Source organism: Mytilus californianus, unplaced genomic scaffold, assembly GCF_021869535.1.
Source record: "Mytilus californianus isolate M0D057914Y unplaced genomic scaffold, xbMytCali1.0.p SCAF_10, whole genome shotgun sequence".
NCBI classification, from domain to species: Eukaryota; Metazoa; Mollusca; class Bivalvia; order Mytilida; family Mytilidae; genus Mytilus; species Mytilus californianus.
The window spans coordinates 10,187,313-10,207,346 of NW_026262582.1; the positions used below are offsets into that span (position 1 = coordinate 10,187,313).

The 20,034-nt window shown below is 32.4% G+C and overlaps 1 protein-coding gene across 1 annotated transcript; it reads left to right on the top strand.

The window, feature by feature from the left end:
• Positions 1 to 4,814: 4,814 nt before the first annotated feature.
• On the top strand, positions 4,815 to 10,864 carry LOC127717591 (uncharacterized). Its single transcript, XM_052223301.1, has 6 exons — positions 4,815 to 4,947; positions 7,584 to 7,895; positions 8,444 to 8,559; positions 8,976 to 9,159; positions 9,991 to 10,101; positions 10,766 to 10,864. The coding sequence occupies exons 1-6, from the start codon at positions 4,887 to 4,889 to the stop codon at positions 10,855 to 10,857; spliced, it is 876 nt and encodes a 291-aa protein (XP_052079261.1). The 5' UTR covers positions 4,815 to 4,886; the 3' UTR covers positions 10,858 to 10,864.
• The last annotated feature ends 9,170 nt before the right edge of the window (positions 10,865 to 20,034 follow it).

Here is a 20,034-nt window from a genome sequence, read left to right on the forward strand (position 1 = left end):
AAAACTGCACCTACATGTAAGGACATACTTAACCAAAATAATCTAATATGACTTGTATCTGAAAGATAGCAATCTTTCCGAGAATTCGCTATTTTTTTTCTTCAAGAAATGGAAATTTTTTATGACATGTATCTAATATTAAATGAGTGAAACTCAAAGATAGTAAAACATTGTTTTTATATTACTGCGAGGAAATATGTATTATAAATTACATTTCAATTCATAATAGCTGTGATGTCGATATCAAATAGGTAAGTTTAAAGTCAATATAAGAAGATTTAGATATAGCGTTCTATTTTCGTTTTACATTGCACTTATGCACTGTATTTTCTTTGTTTAAATAATGTGTATCACCGGATTATCGAAGGTTTCCTTAAATCTCTCCATAGACATTTTAGTGGGAAGACACGCTTTAGAGATGTGGGATATAGTTGTCAGTATAGAGCTTCAGGGAATTTGAAACATTACAGAAAACATACCAAGATTGATTCACACATCATATTTTATTTTGTTTTGTAAGAAATCTGGTGGTAGATCTTTGAATAGCCACTGTTAGACTAATATACAACTTTTCAAGTGTTGTTGAAAAGACATGCGAAAATGAATATTAGGTCCCGGACACATTAACCTGCTTAGTCACTCCCACAAGTGCGTAAATAAGCAATTCAATTTATAATACAAACTATCTAATCATATTGTTTTTTCCCTTAGCTTGATGATGTGTTTGTCTTTATATTTTTGTATGTTGTTTGTATGTTTACAAATCTATTCTGGTCAGTGAGACCTTTATTAGAGATTAGTTTATAAAATGGCATGCTTGCTTACAAAGTTCATTTAGTCTGACTTTAATTGAATTAGAATGATAATATTTTTTGAAGTGGTTAACCGTTGTCATAGATATGCCTCGTCAAATCATTTAATACGGCGATTATTTGAACAATTCAAGCGAACTCATACGGATATATGTTCTATCTATATAGATTAAACATTTCGTAAATTCTATTTAAATTTCAAAAGCCATTTATAAAATTAAATTACCAAGAAAATATTCAGTAAATTTCCATTTAAATTAATAGAATTTAATACTTGACCTAATTCGTACCTTATAAAGGTAGGAATTATGTGTATTCGCACAGATTGATTAATAACTGGTAATAATACACAAAAAGGATAACAGAAATTATAAAAACAATATTGGACAGAACAACAGTCAACACCAATCTCCAACACCCGACTCCTTCAATAAAAAGACATCCATCTGATGAGTTAAGCCTTTTCAACTAATTTGTATAGTTTGTTCTTATGTTGTACTGTTACACCACTGTCCCAGGTTAGGGGGAGGATTGGCGCCTTCAAACTGGTTTAACCCCGTCACATTCTGTATGTGCCTGTCCCAAGTCAGGAGCCTGTAATTCAGTGGTTTTCGTTTGTTGCTGTGTAACATATTTTTTGTTGTTCATTATTTTGTAAATAAATTAGGCCGTTAGTTTTCTCGTTTGAATTGTTTTACATTTCGGAGCCTTGTGTAGCTGACTATGCGGTATGGGCTTTGCTCATTGTTGAAGGCCGTACGGTGACCTATATATAGTTGTTATCTTCTATGTCATTTGGTCTCTGATGGACAGTTGTCTCATTGGCAATCTTTAAATTATCTATGTTATTTGTGTCATAGGGTTGCTAATCTCATACGTATACCCGGCATTTCCTTTTATTCACAATGGACAGGTCTTTATTTTTAAACAACCTTCATAAATATTATCTGTAATTAATACAATATATATCTATGTATATGCTTTGAGACGGGCCCTTAAATTGGATTTAATAAAGTTATCGTATTATTAAATCATAATGATATGCAGCGCTACATATTGCTGTTGAATGCAATTTTGAAACAATATCATAAAATTTAAAAGTTTTGCCAAAAGATAAAACTTCTGTCAATGTTTGAACAACCTTTAACAAAAATAGATTTATTCTAAGATGTGTATTTAAAAGAAAACAATCTTTCCGAGAATTAGCTGTAAATAGGTATTAAATTTTACTACGAATCAAGAAAATGGCATGTTATCTAATTTTAAATTACTATGTGCATGAACTGCATGTTTTTTTTACATTATTTTTAGAGATGACATTTGAAACTATAATTGCTGTAATGTCGATGGTCATCAAAGATATATCATAAAGGTAAGTTTTACATTCAACGTTTAAATGTGCACTCAGCGTTATCTTGTCATCTATTTCCTTTTACAACTACTTTATTTGTGGTTCTAATGATTTACTGTTTGAATAACGAGTAACCCATTGGTTCGGATTTACGAAACTGTCCTATGATAAATATCTTAGGAAAATGATTTAGGATAATCTAAGAACTATCTTACGACAAGTGAGAATGCGCTATTACTAGTATTTAAAGTAGGACGATGCTAAGGTGTTTTACCGATATTGTAAAAAATCGAAAAAGAAAAAAAAATTGTAGGAAATATAAAATGCATTTCAACACTCAAAGTCGAATACTAGAAAGTGACCTCAAAGTGTCTCAATATAGCATATAACAGAATTCAAAATCAAATGTTCTTCATCTGTCATATATACATGTAAGACATGTAAATATATGTAGTAAAATATGTATCGATCTTGCATGTATAAACTATTGCTTTTGTTAGTCTTTTGCAATATCTTGGTTTGCAGTACAGAACTTGATGTGTGATGGCATATTGATGGAATACCCAATATTTCAAATTATATATATTTCGTCTGAAATAAAACCCACAATGTATGATATCTATGTAATTGTTTGCATATTTGTATGTGTTGTTTGGCAATCAGTTCTGGGCAGTAAGCCCTTTATCAGAGGTTTCGCAATAACCTGCCATGTTCAATTGGTCTATTTTCCTGCCGAAGGTTGGTAGTGCTCTCCGGCACTACGGCTTCCTGCGACCATAAAAACTAGCCGCCACGATAAAGCCAATAGAGCTGAAAGTGGTATTAAACACAAACAATCAATCAATTAATTAACTGGTATAAATTTCATGGAAAAAGAAAATATTAGAACTTGTCAACTAAAACTTGTTTAACAATTCAAAGACATCTTGACAAATCATTATATACACCTGCTATTGGAACAATACCATCGAAATCATACGGATCATTTAATCTATATAGACTAAACCTTTCGTTAATTCTATTTATAATTCGTATTACATTGTAAAAATAAATTTCCAAGAAAATTTCCAGTAAATTTCCATTTGAATTTAAACCATTACCTATTTTGTACCTTTTGAAATTACCCAATATTGAACATAACAACCGACACTCTAACTGCCAACACCGGACTTCTCCAAACTTATGGACCGATAGCAGGACTTGGTTCAGGTACAAAATATTGTTAGGTTAAACCAGATATACGTGCGCTAACCCCCCTTTTTTCCCATCTAGATCGTTGGTCGTAGAAGTAAAACACACAATAAAAAACTTGCAAACTGCGGTAACCAAAAGGATGCCCAATAAATCAGAAATGGAAATCAAAGACGGCTTATAATTTTGAAAACCTTACAACAATTCTTTAAGGGGCCTGTATGTGGCGTTTTGCAAGGCTTATTTTCTGTCCCTACCTAATATACCCTCATTACTCAGTTCGTTCAAAATTTCTCAACCATCAGTCATGTAGACCGCGTAGTATAGCACCTACCTGTTAATGTGTTCTCTTCAAGAACATGTAACTGTGTAAATTTGCTACTAAACGTAAAGCAAGTAAAATCAATCAATCAATTCGTAAACTACCTTGTAACAACGTTAACAAAATGTAAAAAAAAATTGAACGCATTCGTTAAAATTACTGCAATTTCGGACAGTATTAATGCACTGTATGATAATTTTAATTTTCCAATCGCTTTGTAGCAACTTTCCAGCACCGCCTGCATAACGGAGTATTTATATATCTCACAGCTGATACACTATTTAAGGGCTTGTGTTTCGTGTCATGATTTTCTTGATATACATTTGTATGACTATACTGCTTACAAGAAAGCTGTTGCATCAATGGATTTACGTGGTAAGTTGATGTCATCTCTTCGAAAGTTTTATTGAAGGCATTTTGGTTTGGTTGGCCGTTATGAAATATCTGTGTGGCAAGACCCACTGAAAGCGACTTATTATCGTATTTTTACTTGCTTGAGAAACATGACGGGTGCCACATGTCGAGCAGGAACTGCTAATAACCTTCCAGAGCACAGCCTTAGTTTTTTATGTATTTTTTGTTATTGTTGTTTGTCCTTTGGTCGATTTCATTTTTGACCATGGTGCTGTTTGTTTTTGGACTTACGATTTTATAATGCCCCGTGGTATCTTTTTTTTCTCTTATGTTTTTAAATAATCTTCTTGAACAAATTTAGATCGTCGAATCAACTACACTTCAAAAGATATATAGCTACTAATGACTTTTATTACTTTTGTAAATATTTAGAGCAAGTTCATGTAAATCGGGAAAAGGAGCTACCCCCTCCTGTCATATGTTTACAAGAGTCTGCTTTGAACTTGGAAAAAAAAGTATGTCTTTTTCTGATTTAATTGTTTTGTATCTTCCTTTTTGTTAGACATATACCAAGCATCTCTTTTGTTCATATTGGTCCGTTTAGATATTATCATTTATAAGTTAGAAGAATTAATTGAATTGCGTACAAGAAAATTCAAGGTAAAAATCTATTGATAGATATCAATCAATATATTTCTAAGAATTGTTTGGCTTTAAAGGTTTGATTTTAATAATGCTTATCTTGGTCTGATGACCTGTTTCTCAATATAATTTTTCAGGAATTTTCAAGAATTTGCAGGTGACATACATGTATTGAAACTTTTAAAATGGTTATGAGAAGACGTATTATATTTTAATGATGAAATTTCACTTCGTTATTGCTGTGATGTTGATCGTCATGAAGGATATCAGAATAGGTAAATTTTAACTTCATAACTCTAATGTATGGTTAGAATAAAGCGTACATTTTACATATAAAACTTCAGAAATAACAACCTTAAAATCTTTAATAGTAATATTGTTCACTTCTGTGTCGGATTGTTGTCGCATAATTCCCATGTCCTATGAGATTCGTTTTCTAAGAAGTGTTTTATGAACTTTAGATTTTTGTTTTTGCCATGGCGTTGTCGACTTCGTTTCGAATGACCCCTTGGTAAATTCCGCCTCTTTTTCAGTGTGTTTATTAAGTAATTTGATTGCAAATGTATGATAGATTTTATTAAACTTATTCACACCATTATTTAAAATTTGATACTTGTTAGACCTTAACATTTGTATAGACGATCAAATATATTCCTTTTTTGTGTCATTGAGCTATTGCTTTTTATAGGCATTAATATAACCTTACGTCATCTTATTTTATTTGAAATTTAAAATTATTGTTTTTAACAATACATTATCAAACGGGTTCCAAGAAAAACTCTGCCGGAAATATCTACATGTATCTAAATTAGGACAATGATTACCTAATTCATAACTGATAACGCTAGCCATATACCCAATTATAATTTGGCACCGTTTCAAACTTACGCGAAGTAAAAGTTATTATAATCACTATTGAAGTATAACGTTTGGCAAGCAAATAATATTAATGTCCTTGTTTCTATTAACTTTGTACCGTAGAGACTATATATAAAATTACAAGGAAGTACATGTATTGATAAATCTACGGACTACCCAAGAAGGTTTATTTTGTTTAATAATCATGTGTTAATGCTATTCTAATGAACATATTTGATCTTAAAAATCCTGTGCATATACAATTGAACGACCATTTAACTCTAATTATATATTATTGGGCTATGGTTTTTCTCTTCCTCAAAATTAAATAGTCGTTCCATAATGTGAACCGGAAGCTTAAAACAAGTACAATGTGTACGTATCTTGAGATGAATTTTATTTAGCAAATTATCCGTTGGTTTTGAAATTCATACGAGAAAACGGTCAAAATTTGTAAGTTTAAGATTACTTCAATATCCAGTCGGTCCGGTAGTACGTTACGAACATGAAAACCCTGAACATAATGGCAAATTGAATGCTCACACATAAAATCTTTGTTTTAATTTTAAAAGTGAATCACGTGAAAATTGTTCTATTTGGATTATCTTAGAACTGCTGATGAAAAACATCAATATAAAATGAATCCGTGATCTCGGATTCCCAATCCGTAATCTCGGATTAATAATCCGTTATCTTCGTTTCCCAATCCTTGATATCTGATTATTAATTCGAGATAGTTTTTTCCAATCCGTGATCTCGGATTACAAGACCATTATCTAGGATTCAAAATCCGCGATCTCGGATGACTTATTCGGGATCGCTGATTAGAAAAATGATAGACCGTGATCTCGGTTTCCCAATCCGTGATCTCGGATGAATAATCCGTGATCTCGGATTAATATTCTGTGATCTCGGGTTAATTATCCGTTCTCGTGGATTCCCAATCCATGATCTCGGATAACTAAGATTAGTAATCCGTTTAAACAAAAACACTTATTAATGATTAATGATGAATGATTTATATCTCAAAAACAAGAACACGAACTTTTCATTTGTTTCTGCCTTTCTAGTTCCGTTATTTATGTACTATCAATTAATTTGATACAGCCTTTTAAAAAGCCTGTAATTTTGAAACGGAGCAGCGAACATCCTTTACAATCTTTTATTATAATTTGACAAATAAAGCTTTAGCTGTCCGCATAGCCGGATTTATACCCTCCGAACATGCATTCTAGTTGCTGCTGTGAAATTCAGTATTGGGAAAATGATATTTTGAGATTTTTGGCTCTCAGCCATGTCAACGTTAAAAGTAAAATAACTTATTTAAGGTTCAAGCCACAATGCCGTAATCTTACTTACAAATCACCTTCCTTTTATGCAACTGCAAATATTATTTGACATAGTTTGGTTAACCTGAATCCTCCAGAGAACAGTTATGCCCGAACACAAGTAACTAGCATAGGGGTCAAGCTTCAAGGTCAAGGTCATAGTTACCTGATTTTTGTATTTGGCACATCTCGATCCCATGATTCCTGTTGCGGTACAAAAGTTATGCACCGAACACAGATGAGACAATGTTTTACTATCACATGGGTCAAATGTCAAAGTCAAAATCAGAGTGACTTGACTTTAATATATGACAAATTCATGCTGCATCCCCATACAGTGTAACACGTTTGGTAAATCTAAGTTCTACGATATCAAAGTTATGCACAGGACAGAAATCAGACTAGATTTTACTTTTATTGGGATGAAAGTCAAGGTCAGAGAGACATTAATGTATACGGTATATGTTTTTTCTCATTGTTGAAGGCCGTATGGTGACCTATAGCTTATATCGATGACATGTGTTTCTTTTGGATGATTGTTTCATTTGCAATCATATCACATCTCCGATATTGATATTTTTTTTAATGTTTGATATTGTTGGTGTCAGAACTTGTCTATTAATAAAAATCTATAGAAACGTCTACATTCTGTCAGTTGTTACAAATTGTAAGCATATTCTGGATTCCTCGTTACACTTTTAATTACACATTTATTTTTATTTTAGATTCATTAACAGTTTCTGTAAAATCTGATAACCTTATAATCTATGGGACGTCAGTAGAACTCCAGTGTCTGTCTGATAATACATCGTCTCAGTCGTCATGGTACTGGTTTTCTGAAAATAATTTACTTTTCATAGATGGTCATGGTGAACAGAATATTAATAAATCAAAGTTTATAGAACAACAAATTAATGACGTCACAAGACAGTTGACTATTTTACATTTTGCCGAGACAGATTTTAAGATGTATAAATGCAAACACGATTTGAAATCAGCTTCTATCGACTTAACATTACAGCGTTATAGATTAACATGTAAGTCAATTATTTGGTATTTTTTAAGTGGTATGTTTCTTTTACATTTTGAATTGATGAAATACAGAAATTGTTTTTGCAGTTGATAAAGATAAAGAATCTTAAATAACGCTGAAATATACATATAACTAAACAAGCGGTTTTAAAATATACGTTTGACATTTGGTTATATATAGTACTTGAGAAATGAATGCAATTTATACAATAGATAAAAAAATAAGGAGATGTGGTATGATTGCCAGTGAGACAACTATCCACCAAAGTTCAAAATTTAATGAAGTGGATGTAAGCAATATAGGCAACCGTACGGCCTTCAACAATGAGAAAAAACCCATACCGTAAAGTCGGCTATAAAAGGCCCCGACATGAAAAATATGAAACAATTCAATTGATAAAACATAGAACTAAAGAAGCGATTTTAGAACATACATATAAAAAAAGTCTTTCGTCTTAAAAAAAATCAGTTAATATACGTGTAGATCTTATATTCAGAAAATGCATGGCAAAAATAAAATTGCTGTAATTGGAGAATTTATTGTTTTATTCAGATTTGAATAATTCATCAAAGCTACAAATTCGACTAGAGAGACAGGGATACGATGATCAAATTGTGATTTCCTTTATGAATACTTCATCAACTCCTAGCTGTTACTACCAGTCGCTTGTAAGTTTGTAACTATATACACTGTTTAGCCAATCATTTGATTCATCTTTTTTTCTCGGTTTGTTTAATGATTTTTGGGTAACACTATCAATCATTTTACTTCTTAACTTTTATTTTCATTTAAAAATAAAAAAGGAGATGTGGTATGATTGCCAATGAGACAACTAACGAACAGTGTCCAAATGACGGATTCTAGCAACTATATGTCACCGTACGGCCTTCAGCAGTCACTGAAAGTTAGTTCAAAGTCAATAACAACAAATATATAAATCATAAGAAGACCAAAGTTAACAAAGTATTCAAAGTTCTATAAATTAATAATTTAATTTTTATTTTAGGAGCTTTCAATTTGTGACAGTGCAACTAGTATACAAACCCGTTACACATATAAGCTCAGTTATCACATTTTATTTCAGAATGCAACTGTGAGTATCACTCAATGTAAATCAACAGAAAGTGGTTTTCTACTTAATGGGATGTGTCAGATTGTGATGAACAAATCAAAGACATGTGAAAGTCAAAAAAGCAACGTGGAAGTAATGTGTTATTTAGGAAATAAACTTAGCAAGACATTCGAGTTTTCAGCGTGTCATATACAAAGTATGTTTGAGTTTTATACAAATTTCTACTCACTGCATACTACATTGTACATTCATACATATAAAAGAGAGGCAAAAGATACCAAAGGGACATTCAAACTCATAAGTCGAAAATGAACTGACAACGCCATGGCTAAAAAAAGAAGAAGAACAACAGATAAAAACAGTACAAAATACTCAACATAGAAAACTAAAGACTGAGCAACACGAACCCCACCAAAAACTGGGGGTGTACCGGAAGGCTAAGAAGATCCTGCTCCATATGTGGCACTCGTCGTGTTGTATTAGTACAAACCCGGTGATAAGTCTAATTCTGTAGATATCACATTCGGGAAAAATGGGACGGGATTGTAGTTATGACAATTAGAACATATCCGTTGTCATCTGTGAAACAGATATTCCAAAACGGTCAGCCAACTCGTGACGGGATGATTCACACTTCACCACTTGGGACTCTTAGTTTAATAGCTTCCTCGCGAGCATCGACCCTCTATCAAGGAACATGATAGGAAATACAAGCCCTGGAAATCTTATCAACGGGGAGATATATACTCCGTATGCAAGCGCCGCTGGAATGTTGCTACATAGAAATGAAGAGTTCACAATTTGGAAGCTGAAATATATATAAATCATATGACGTATAAATATATAGACAACAGTCAAAATAAACCATCCGTACTGAAATTTTTGAAAAGTGATGTGTTTTAATTAATTTTTTTTTTTATGTCTTTCCAAAAGTATAAATGCAATTTGAAGTCTTCTTAATACATTCTTTTATTTACTTTATATTGTTTGCATGATTGTATTTGTGATATTTTTTTAATTTCTATAGATGTTGCAGTTGTACAAGAAATTGCTCTGATATCAGCTGTTTGTTCTGTCTTAGGTGTCAGCATGCTAATTTTTATTTTTATTATCATCTATAAAAAGAAACTTTCAAAAGGTACATATATTAGATAAATCACATATGTTCAAAAAGATACATTGACGCACATCAAACTTATATTTACAAAATCGTTTCTTTTGAATGTCCTACATGTATTAGCTTAGAGGTACAAGTAACTTACACTTATGATACTAATTGTGGTTCCACTATATATGAGTGTGGCATAAACTTTCTAATAGTAAGTGTATCAGTCCATAGTATTTAACAATCCGTCACAATGTCGTTAACGAAGCCCCGTACATTAAACAACTATATTTTAAGAAAAAAAGTTTCATTTTCTCTATCCTGCAATTAATTTGAGTATTATTTTTCTTTTGACCTTTTTATTGTAATAACTATCGTTTAAAAAATTGTCTACGTTTTCATTATTACCATAGATAATACCAATTTTACTGCACCAGGTACGAATTTCGACAATAAATGTTTCTTTAGTGATGCTCGAGGCCAAAATATTTCAAAATCTAAATCTTATTATAACAATGAATTATAACCAGTAAAAGCAAAAAATAGTATAAAACATGATTGCTATAAGATGTTGAATTTAATAACTGACACTAATAATTCTAATCTCTCAGTACCCATTACTCAGTACTATAACAGATTTACGTGCCATCATGTTCCTTTCGATCTCATTCATAGAATCTATTTATTGTACTTGTAGGACGAGATGAAGATCCATGCAAGAATTGTCAGAAGGACTCGGGTTATAGTACTGACGTGACGAGTAAATTTTTACAAAACGAACCAGAATAAAGTAATATCTCAATCGCTGTTTTATTTTTTCTTACTACTTCGTTTGGAGTGCTGAATAAGATAAACATGTTTTTGTTTGTGCTGTTTTTTTTCTATTCAATGAATTAAGTATAAAGAAAATGAGATGTGGTATCATTTAGAGAGACAACTATGTGGCTCGATTCCAGGACGAACGTGCCAGTCCACACAATCCAGGTATGGGTTTTGCTCATTGTTGAAGGCCGTACGGTTGCCTATAATTGCTTACATCCACTTTGAACTTTGGTGGATAGTTTCTCATTAGCAATCATTCCACATCTCCTTATTTTTACAATCAAAGACTTGAAAATTTGCATTTGCTGTTTTTCCGTCAGCATTCGGTATTAAGAAGTAAAAGCTAATACTGGTAGACTCGGAGTCACAATAATGTGTCCGTATAGAGTGTATTGTCAGCATGCTGGCTGTGAACACGGTAAAAATACGGCTGATAGTATCGGACTAGTACACAAAAGACTATGACTCAATAAACTATACAGAGGTACTACCGTTCTATATTGAGATTGTTAATTTAGTGTACTCAAAATTATTATTGATCGATAAATCATGTAAATAAATGTAATACTATGTGCATATGTGACTTAAGTTAAAGTGTATGTTGATCGAATAGGTAAGTGATGCTTGTTTGTCTGTTATGTTATTGGCACCGGTGAATGGTTATAAAATGTGAAATGTTGCCAAAGAGGTAAACAAAGTCACAAGTCAAAGAAAGACAGATAATAAAAATGATTAAAAGTGAAAAGACGGAACGACAAACAACAATCCATAAATAGAGGAAACAATTGAGCAGTACGCAATTGTAACATAAAATATTGTAGCCCATGAAATATTGTCGTTGGACCAAATTTCATATAAAATATTGTCTGCAGACACTACTTCATAATGAAATACTGTCCAGGACAATATTTCATTATGAAAAAGTGTCCTTGTCCATGAAATTTTGTCACCTCCTTCAGGACAATACTTTACTATGAAATTCTGTCCATGACAATATTTCACTATGAAATACTATCTATGACATTAATTTATTTTACTGTGAAATTCTGTCTATGACAATATTTCACTGTGAAATACTGTCCTTTAATAGATTGAAGAATTGTCTAATGTGTGTTCCATTGTACTTTATTATACTGTATAAATATAAATAATGTACTGACAATCGCTAATATATGTTCAAAATTGAATGTACTAAAAGTATTCGTGAATACTAGATTGACGAATCTTTTTACGACGGCGTTTTGGAGGTACAGGAGTAACGGGAATGTCCTTTTCAAATACCTCCCATTCATTATAGACAAAATTTCATGCCAATCTGTCTATGAAATTATGTCTCAATATACACAAAATATAACCTCCCTTTAGCAAGATAAAATTTCATAATGAAAATTTGTCCTTCTCTGGACATTTTTTCATAGATGAGGACAATATTATTAGTTACATGGTGTGTTAGTGACCTATTACGATATATATGGGGTCTGTAAATTCCATATGGGGTGGGAGCCAAGCTCGAATCCCCATAGTGAATTTACTGACCCCATATATATCGTATTAGGGCACTAGCACACCGTGTGACGAATTTGTCTTACCGACTATCTCCATATGTGGTATTTTGATAAGCGACCTATCAAAGTGATTTTAAAGTCTTCAATACTTAGCATTAAGATCCTACTTCCATTTGTCTTTAGAGAAAACAAATGCCCACAATAACAGCTCTTTAACTTTAAATTTGTTTTATGAATTTATTTCAATCGTTCATTACATGTATCAGTTTCTTCCTCTGTTGAAACCTTTCAAAGGGAAGTAACTCCTTAATGCCAACAATAACAACTTGTTAGCTTTAATTATGTTTTATGAATTTATTTCAACCTTTCATCATCAATTTGTCCGTCTGTTGAAACCTTTCAGATTTTTCTTCAACACCGTGTTGTTTTTATAAAGGGTCGTGCCATCTTTTTTGTTTTGAAAGGGAAGTAACTCCTTACTAACCCCATATGGTAACTAACCATGTATGGTAACTAACCCTATATTTTTAAGGACACCCTATATCAAATATACATAGTCACCACGTGTAGTCCTTTAACCAATCATATCCCTATAAATCTATAGGAGGTAACGATAATAAAAGTATCTTAACATGTGGTATTAAGACTAGTGGCCTATCAAAGTGATCAAGTCTTCAATACCGTTAGTATTAAGAATCTTCTTCCATTGGGCTATACAAAAACAAATTCCAACAATAACAACTAGTTAGCTTTAAATGTGTTTTATGAATTTATTTCAAACGTTCATCATCAATTTCTTCGTCTGTTGAAACCTTTCAGATTTTCCTCAACACCGTGTTATTTTTTTATAAAGCGACGTAACACCACTACTGACCGTGTATTGAAATAAGCTCCGCCTACTAACCCTATATGAAATATACACGGTATCCACGCGGTTGCTTTTAACCAATCATATTCCTAGAAATGTATAGGAGGTACGATAAAATAAGTTACATGGTGTTAGTGACCTAATACGGTATATATGGGGTCAGTAAATTCCATATGGGGTGAGAGCGAATCTCGAATCCCCATATGGAATTTACTGACCCCATATATATCGTATTAGGTCACTAGCAGACCGTGTAACGAATTTATCTTACCGACTATCTTCACATGTGGTATTTAGACTAGCGGTCTATCAAAGTGATTAAGTCTTCAATACTTAGTATTAAGAACCTACTTCCATTTGTCTATACAAAAAACAAATGCCAACAATAACAACTTGTTAGCTTTTAATTTGTTTTATGAATTTATTTCAGTCATTAATTACAAATTTCTTTGTCTGTTGAAACTTTTCAGATTTCTTTTTTGTTTTGAAAGGGAAGTAACTTCTTACTAACCCCATATGGTAACTAACCCCATATTTTTTTTAGGACACCCTATATCAAATATATGTAGTCACCACATGTAGTCCTTTAACCAATCATATCCCCAGAAATATATACGAGGTAAGATAATAAAAGATAACATCTAAAAATACAAAATTACAAGCAAAAATAATGAGAGTACACTCTGCTGTAGTACACTAACAACGTTAAACCGTTGAAAGGGGAAACAACAATAATGTCTCAAAGGAGATATAAATATATACTTATAAATGTTAATACATGTATATATCAAGATCTTTATTTAATGTAAGAAAAACATCACATGCCGCATTCACCGGTTTTAAAAGCGTTTGACGCCTACCTTTTCATATGAATAATAAATCAATTAGCTGAAGTTGTGTATGGTAAATTAGGTTGTCGTTCGCCAGTTAAATGTTCATATGAATTTAGACAAACATCTTTCTTAAATGTGTGGTTTTCATCAATGTCCTCTTTGTTACTTTCCCCATTTGACGACGAACGACTGCTATCACTTTCACTTTTGATCATTAACAAATTAACTGGTTGTTCATATTCACTGTCCACGTCCGTTTCCTGATCAGGGTTAAAAGCAGCATTGTCAATGATTTCGTCTTCATTTATTTCATCATAAGGACCGTAAGGTCTGGCTTCAAAATGTTCGTTTTGCGACGGATCCTGTTGAATTGATGTGTTTTTCTTTTGGCGTCTCAATCTTCTGATGACAAAAGCGCCGATAGCTATCACCAATATGAAAGTTACAGGCCCAGATCCGACCATCGCATAATAGAAAATGATAGTATTTTCGGCTGAAAACAAATGGAGCACAGTTATCAAGTTTAATTTGTCCTGTAATTAGCCTTCTTTTATACAATTAACAAGTATGCACATAATATTTGCTTTTTTGTACAAATAAAGTCTCGAGTTCAAATAAAGTCTCATGTTACGCTGCTGCCATATTGAGCAAACGGTAATGTGAATTTCTCTTTTTGTGTGACAGTTCATTTTGGGGTCCTCTTCGCGATCCGCGCTCAACCTTTATTGATTTTTTTGAAAAATCAGAGACAACTATTTGGTTTCAACAACTAAACCGTTAAGTTTCTGGTGTTAATTACAGGATAAAAAAGAATATATGTTCATCGTTCGAAATATGGAATTTATTTGTACTCGCAACGAAACAGTAAAAAGCTCGGCGAGCCTCGCTTTTCGTGCTGTTTCTAAAGCTCGTACAAATACATTTTATATTTTCCGACACTGTACATATATTGTATATGTATTCATGTATATTCCTTCTTTCTTCCCCGTATTATTTCAATGTGATTCTTGTAGCATAGCCATAGTTAACTTTTGAAAGCATAAGGTTTTGATATTCCCGAAGTGATTCAAAGAAGACCTATGTTATGAAATTGATCATTATGTCATTAAGTTCTTTTAAATTACCTACAATATAAAAATAAGAAGATGTGGTATGATTGTCAATTAGACAACTCTCCACAAGGGACTAAATGACACAGAAATTAACAACTATAGGTCACCGTAAAGCCGTCAACAATGAGCAAAGCCCATACCGCATAGTCAGCTATAAAAGGACATGAAATGACAAATGTAAAACTATTCAAACGAGAAAACTAACGGCCTAATTTATGTAGAAAATAATGAACGAAAAGCGAATATGATATACAGCAACAAACGACAACCACTGAATGACAGGCTCCTGACTTGGGACAGGAACATACATAATGTGGCGGGGTTAAACATGTTAGCGGGCGCCCAACCCCCACCCTTACCTGGGACAGTGGTGTAACAGTACAACATATGAACACACTATAAAAATCAGTTGAAAAGGGCTTAACTCATCAGATTTATACAAAGCAAAAACAAGTAACAAAAAACACAGAGTGGACGTGGCAGGGTACTTATACATCGATCCCACAACAAAAAGACACTAAGTACAGATCTGAGAGTACTCGCAGTAAATGACAGCTAGTTCAAAGCCAATAACAACTAATAAATAAATTCATGCATCTAAGACTAAAATATCAATCAATACACATCCAACATCCAATGGATTAAGTGTAAAGAGTCATAAACAGAGAAAAACATGACCTTGTGCAATGCAAAGATACAGGTATCGATAGATTGTAGAGCCATGAATATGCATATGTATATGAAAATGATATTTAATTTGATTTTGATTTACTGATTACAAAATCAATATGAATACCAATAACAACAATATTCAAAGGTCTATTTACAGTGTTGAAATGGTAACATTTTAGAATGAATTTATTTAGAAGTTTATATTTTGTTTTATAAGAAACTGGGTTCATTGTAATTTTCTTTTTGATATTGATGTAAATAAAAGGAAACGTTTCGTTAGACAGCAACCGAACAACGTTAACAGTAAAATGAGAAAAGACGGCGTAGACGTTTGCTAACTTGATATATATTCATTATAGTGAAATGTACGTTGAATTTAATATCTGTGTAGTCGGCGAGCATTAGATTGTGTGTTTGATCATGAAATTAATTTGTTTTAACAAATCAACACAACTTACATCCTATTTTAACTGCTATTTCTTCAGTTCTATTACTCTCTCCAATTCTGTTTCGGGAAAACATCCTAAATATGTAAACATTATTTGAATGTAGATTGAGTATAGTCCAAGAAATGGTGTCTTCTGTTGAACTATTAAATGACTGGACCCTTTTCCAACCGATTGTATCACGATATTCTATAAAGAAACATTGCTTGTATCCACCATTGAAGTTTCGAATCCATTCCACCCGAACGCCATTTCTCACACGAGTTGTGGTAACATTCAGAGGTATACCAGGAGAACCTGAATTGAAATAAGGTATCACATATTACTGGTTGCATCGCCTACAAACATATTTGATCTGTTTAGAGCCAATGATATAATGTTTGTGCTGTAAAACTATCTTGTGACTTTCCAAAATTCCGATGCAGGTTGTTCTAATCTGACATGTTCGACATCAAACCCGGTAGATCGAAAAAATGGAACCTATATACAATGACTTTGTTGCTAATTTAATTGTTCGCGTACTGAGTTTCCATGACACATTTGCCACTAAAGGTTTAGCAAATATCTCTAGTGGCAAATATCCTATGATTTGTTGTAATTTGTTAAGTTGTTCTCATGCATTTTATGGCTCTAGAAAGCTAAAGACTAAAATTAATAAAACATACTAGTATTAGAAACTTTCTTACTTGCACGCCGTACTGTTATACTGTGTTGAATACTTCCAAACTCGTTTTGTACTCGAAATGTATAATCTTGTAAGTACTCGTCAGTAAGTCTTTCGATATTTACTGTAATCTTATATCCTTTGAGTTGTATTCTGATTCCATGAAACATATCAGTCGTTGAGGTGTAACCTTCAATTATTTTGATGTGCTTCCCTGAAGTGATATAGTGACCACTGTGATCAACTATGTCCAAAATTGTATACTTTGGATTACTATAAACATTTACATGCATGGAAACGGCTTTTTGATATTCTCCGAATATTTCTTTAGAATTATCTGCTACAAAAATTGGTGAACCTAAAATTAAAAACTGTCTTAAGGAAAATGTTTAATCATAATAGGTGAAAGATAAGTATTAACACATATACCGAACTTCAAGGTGAATTAAAACTAGAGGCCATAAAGAACATGTGTCGCACACTTGAATCTTTGTGTATTTACAACAATGAAAACTCTCCAACAATAAAGACTAGAATATAATTCATGAATAATATCTCTTTTCTAATCTGCTGTAGACAAAACTCGCGTCTGGCGTACAAAATTATAAGCCTGGAATATTTAATGAGTTTTGTTAGTTGATATTGCCAATAATGTGTTCTTTTTTCAGTTCCTCACTATTATACTTTGCATGATATGCAAAAATTGAGGAAAAATCAATGTCAAAGGGCAATAACTCATGAAAGGAGTTAATTAAAATTTCAACTATATTGATGTTTTTGAAAATCTTGTTTTTTGTTGTTTTACAATTTTTCTTTATTTACCATAGTTTTGGCAAAATATGCAAAAAATGTGTAAAAATCATCATTAAATGAAAATTTCTCAACTAGGTGTCAAATGTCATCTTTACAAATTCGCAGATCTTGTCCTGTTGATCATTTTGTTGTTTACAGGGTTTTTTTTTATCTAAATTGTTGGCCAAAAAATGCAAACATTGGTAGAATCATCTTTAAGTGGCAACAATTCATATAAAGATCAAATCAACGAATTCGACCAATTTGACAAATTTGTACATCTTGTCAGAAACACATCCAACAAAAACACACACGGGACGTAAGAGGGTATTTATACATCCCTAACAACAACAAAAAAAGACACACAAGTACAAACCTGAGAGTATACTCGCAGTTACTGACAGCTAGTTCAAATCCAATATCAACTAATAAAAAAAATCATGTATCTTAGACTAAGATATCAATCAGTACACATCCAACATCAAATGGATTAAGTTTAAAGACTGCATTAACAGTCTCAGAAAAACATGACTTTATGCAATGCCAAAATATAGCTATCGACATATTGTAGTACCGTGAAAGTGCATTTGTGTATAACAATAATATTTAGTATGGTTTTAATTTACTGATAACAAAATCAATATGTATATATAACAATAAAACAATATTCAAAGATCTAATTACAGTGTTGAATTGGTAACCTTTCAGAATAAGTTTATTTAAAGGATTGATAAGTTACCCGGATCGTATCTAAATTTCCGGGCTCGGTAAATAACATCACCGTAAATTTTATAATGTGCTATTCCATTTGAAATAAGTTTGCTGGTTGAAAGACGGGATCGTTGGAAACAACTTCAAAATTAAATACTCAAAGGATGATTGTGGCCAAATTTGGGTTTAATTGGTCCATTAACGTAACACCAATTAGTATGTGCAGGCTATCTACTTTTTATTTTTTTTATAAAGTTCGATAGATTGACACCCTTAACTTCGTACAAATGCTCGAGTTCGTTATGAAAATTTTCTTTTTATATCATGCACTCTAAGATATGTATAAACAAAAGAAGGCTAATATATACTTTGTTCTTGTCTTGTTTATATACACTCCCTCAAGCAAAGTTGACCTTATATGGATTTAGTTATTATTGTTAAATAATGTCCCTTTTTTGGTGATAAAGCTCTTCCACTGTTTCTGTTCTTATTCATTCTTGACTTCAAATCTTCAGTTTTAGCGTTCCTGATAAAGTTTAATCCAAAAAATGCGTTTCATTTATGTCATTATAACCGTAGTGATATAGCATCTTGCAATGATGCGATGAAAAGTAAGCGCATTCAACGCAAGGATCCCACGCAAAGCTGCATAAGGAACAGTAAAAAATAAAGAGAAGGAAGCAGCATTTATTAACGACAGTATGTATAGAAAAAAACAAAAAACAAAAAACAATAAACAAACTAAGAAGCTTGCCTTTTACGTTTAACGGTATTTCTACAGACTTGTTGACATTTCCTGTAGTATCCGCGATTCCATTAGTAACGGTGCACTCGTAGTATCCGTTGTCCTGGTATCTCATTTCTTTGATATTGTTATTTGGTAGATGTAATATACCATCCTGTGATCCAGTCAAAAATCGAATGTGATTTCCGTGATCAGATTTGTGTTCCCATTCGTAGAATACATATTTCTCTGGAATCCCATTGGCGTGACAAGTAAGAATTCTTTCCTCTTCTTCTTGAGTGTAGTTTTCATATTTGATATTTACATCCGGGGAATCTAGGAAAAGTAGTGATTGCTTATTATTAATAACGAGAAAATATCTTTCTTTTCATTGGTTTAGAGTGTACATCGCTTTCTTGATAGAACATTATACTCACCGCACAATTATGAACGAGTGGTAGACAAATTTTATATCAGCAGACCCCAAATATTGAATAGAGAGAAAATCCACGAAGCCTAACGCTCTTCGACTTTTTGCAGAGAGAATAACAGTAAACAAAAACATGTTAATGGGAGCACTGGCAAAACACGTTTTTCCTGTTGATGTTCCAAAAGACAACAAGGAAAGTGTTCGATGAAACCAAATTTGTTGAAAACATTAATAATATAATGGTATATGGAACTACATTGCTCCTCAGAGGCCACAAATCCAATTTCCAGTTTTTAATAACTGTTAAAATATAACCATTAACTTTATTATGAAATGAATTTCTTGCTAAAAATTATAAATGGGTATGCGGTAAATTGCCAGGAGATA

What these genes read in the sequence shown, in the direction of transcription:
- LOC127717591 (XM_052223301.1), top strand. Translation starts at nt 4,887, where the DNA reads ATGATGAAATTTCACTTCGTTATTGCTGTGATGTTGATCGTCATGAAG. An exon ending in GCTGTTACTACCAGTCGCTT is followed by an intron (nt 8,560 to 8,975) that starts GTAAGTTTGTAA and finishes ATTTTATTTCAG; the next exon opens with AATGCAACTGTGAGTATCAC. An exon ending in TAAAAAGAAACTTTCAAAAG is followed by an intron (nt 10,102 to 10,765) that starts GTACATATATTA and finishes TTGTACTTGTAG; the next exon opens with GACGAGATGAAGATCCATGC.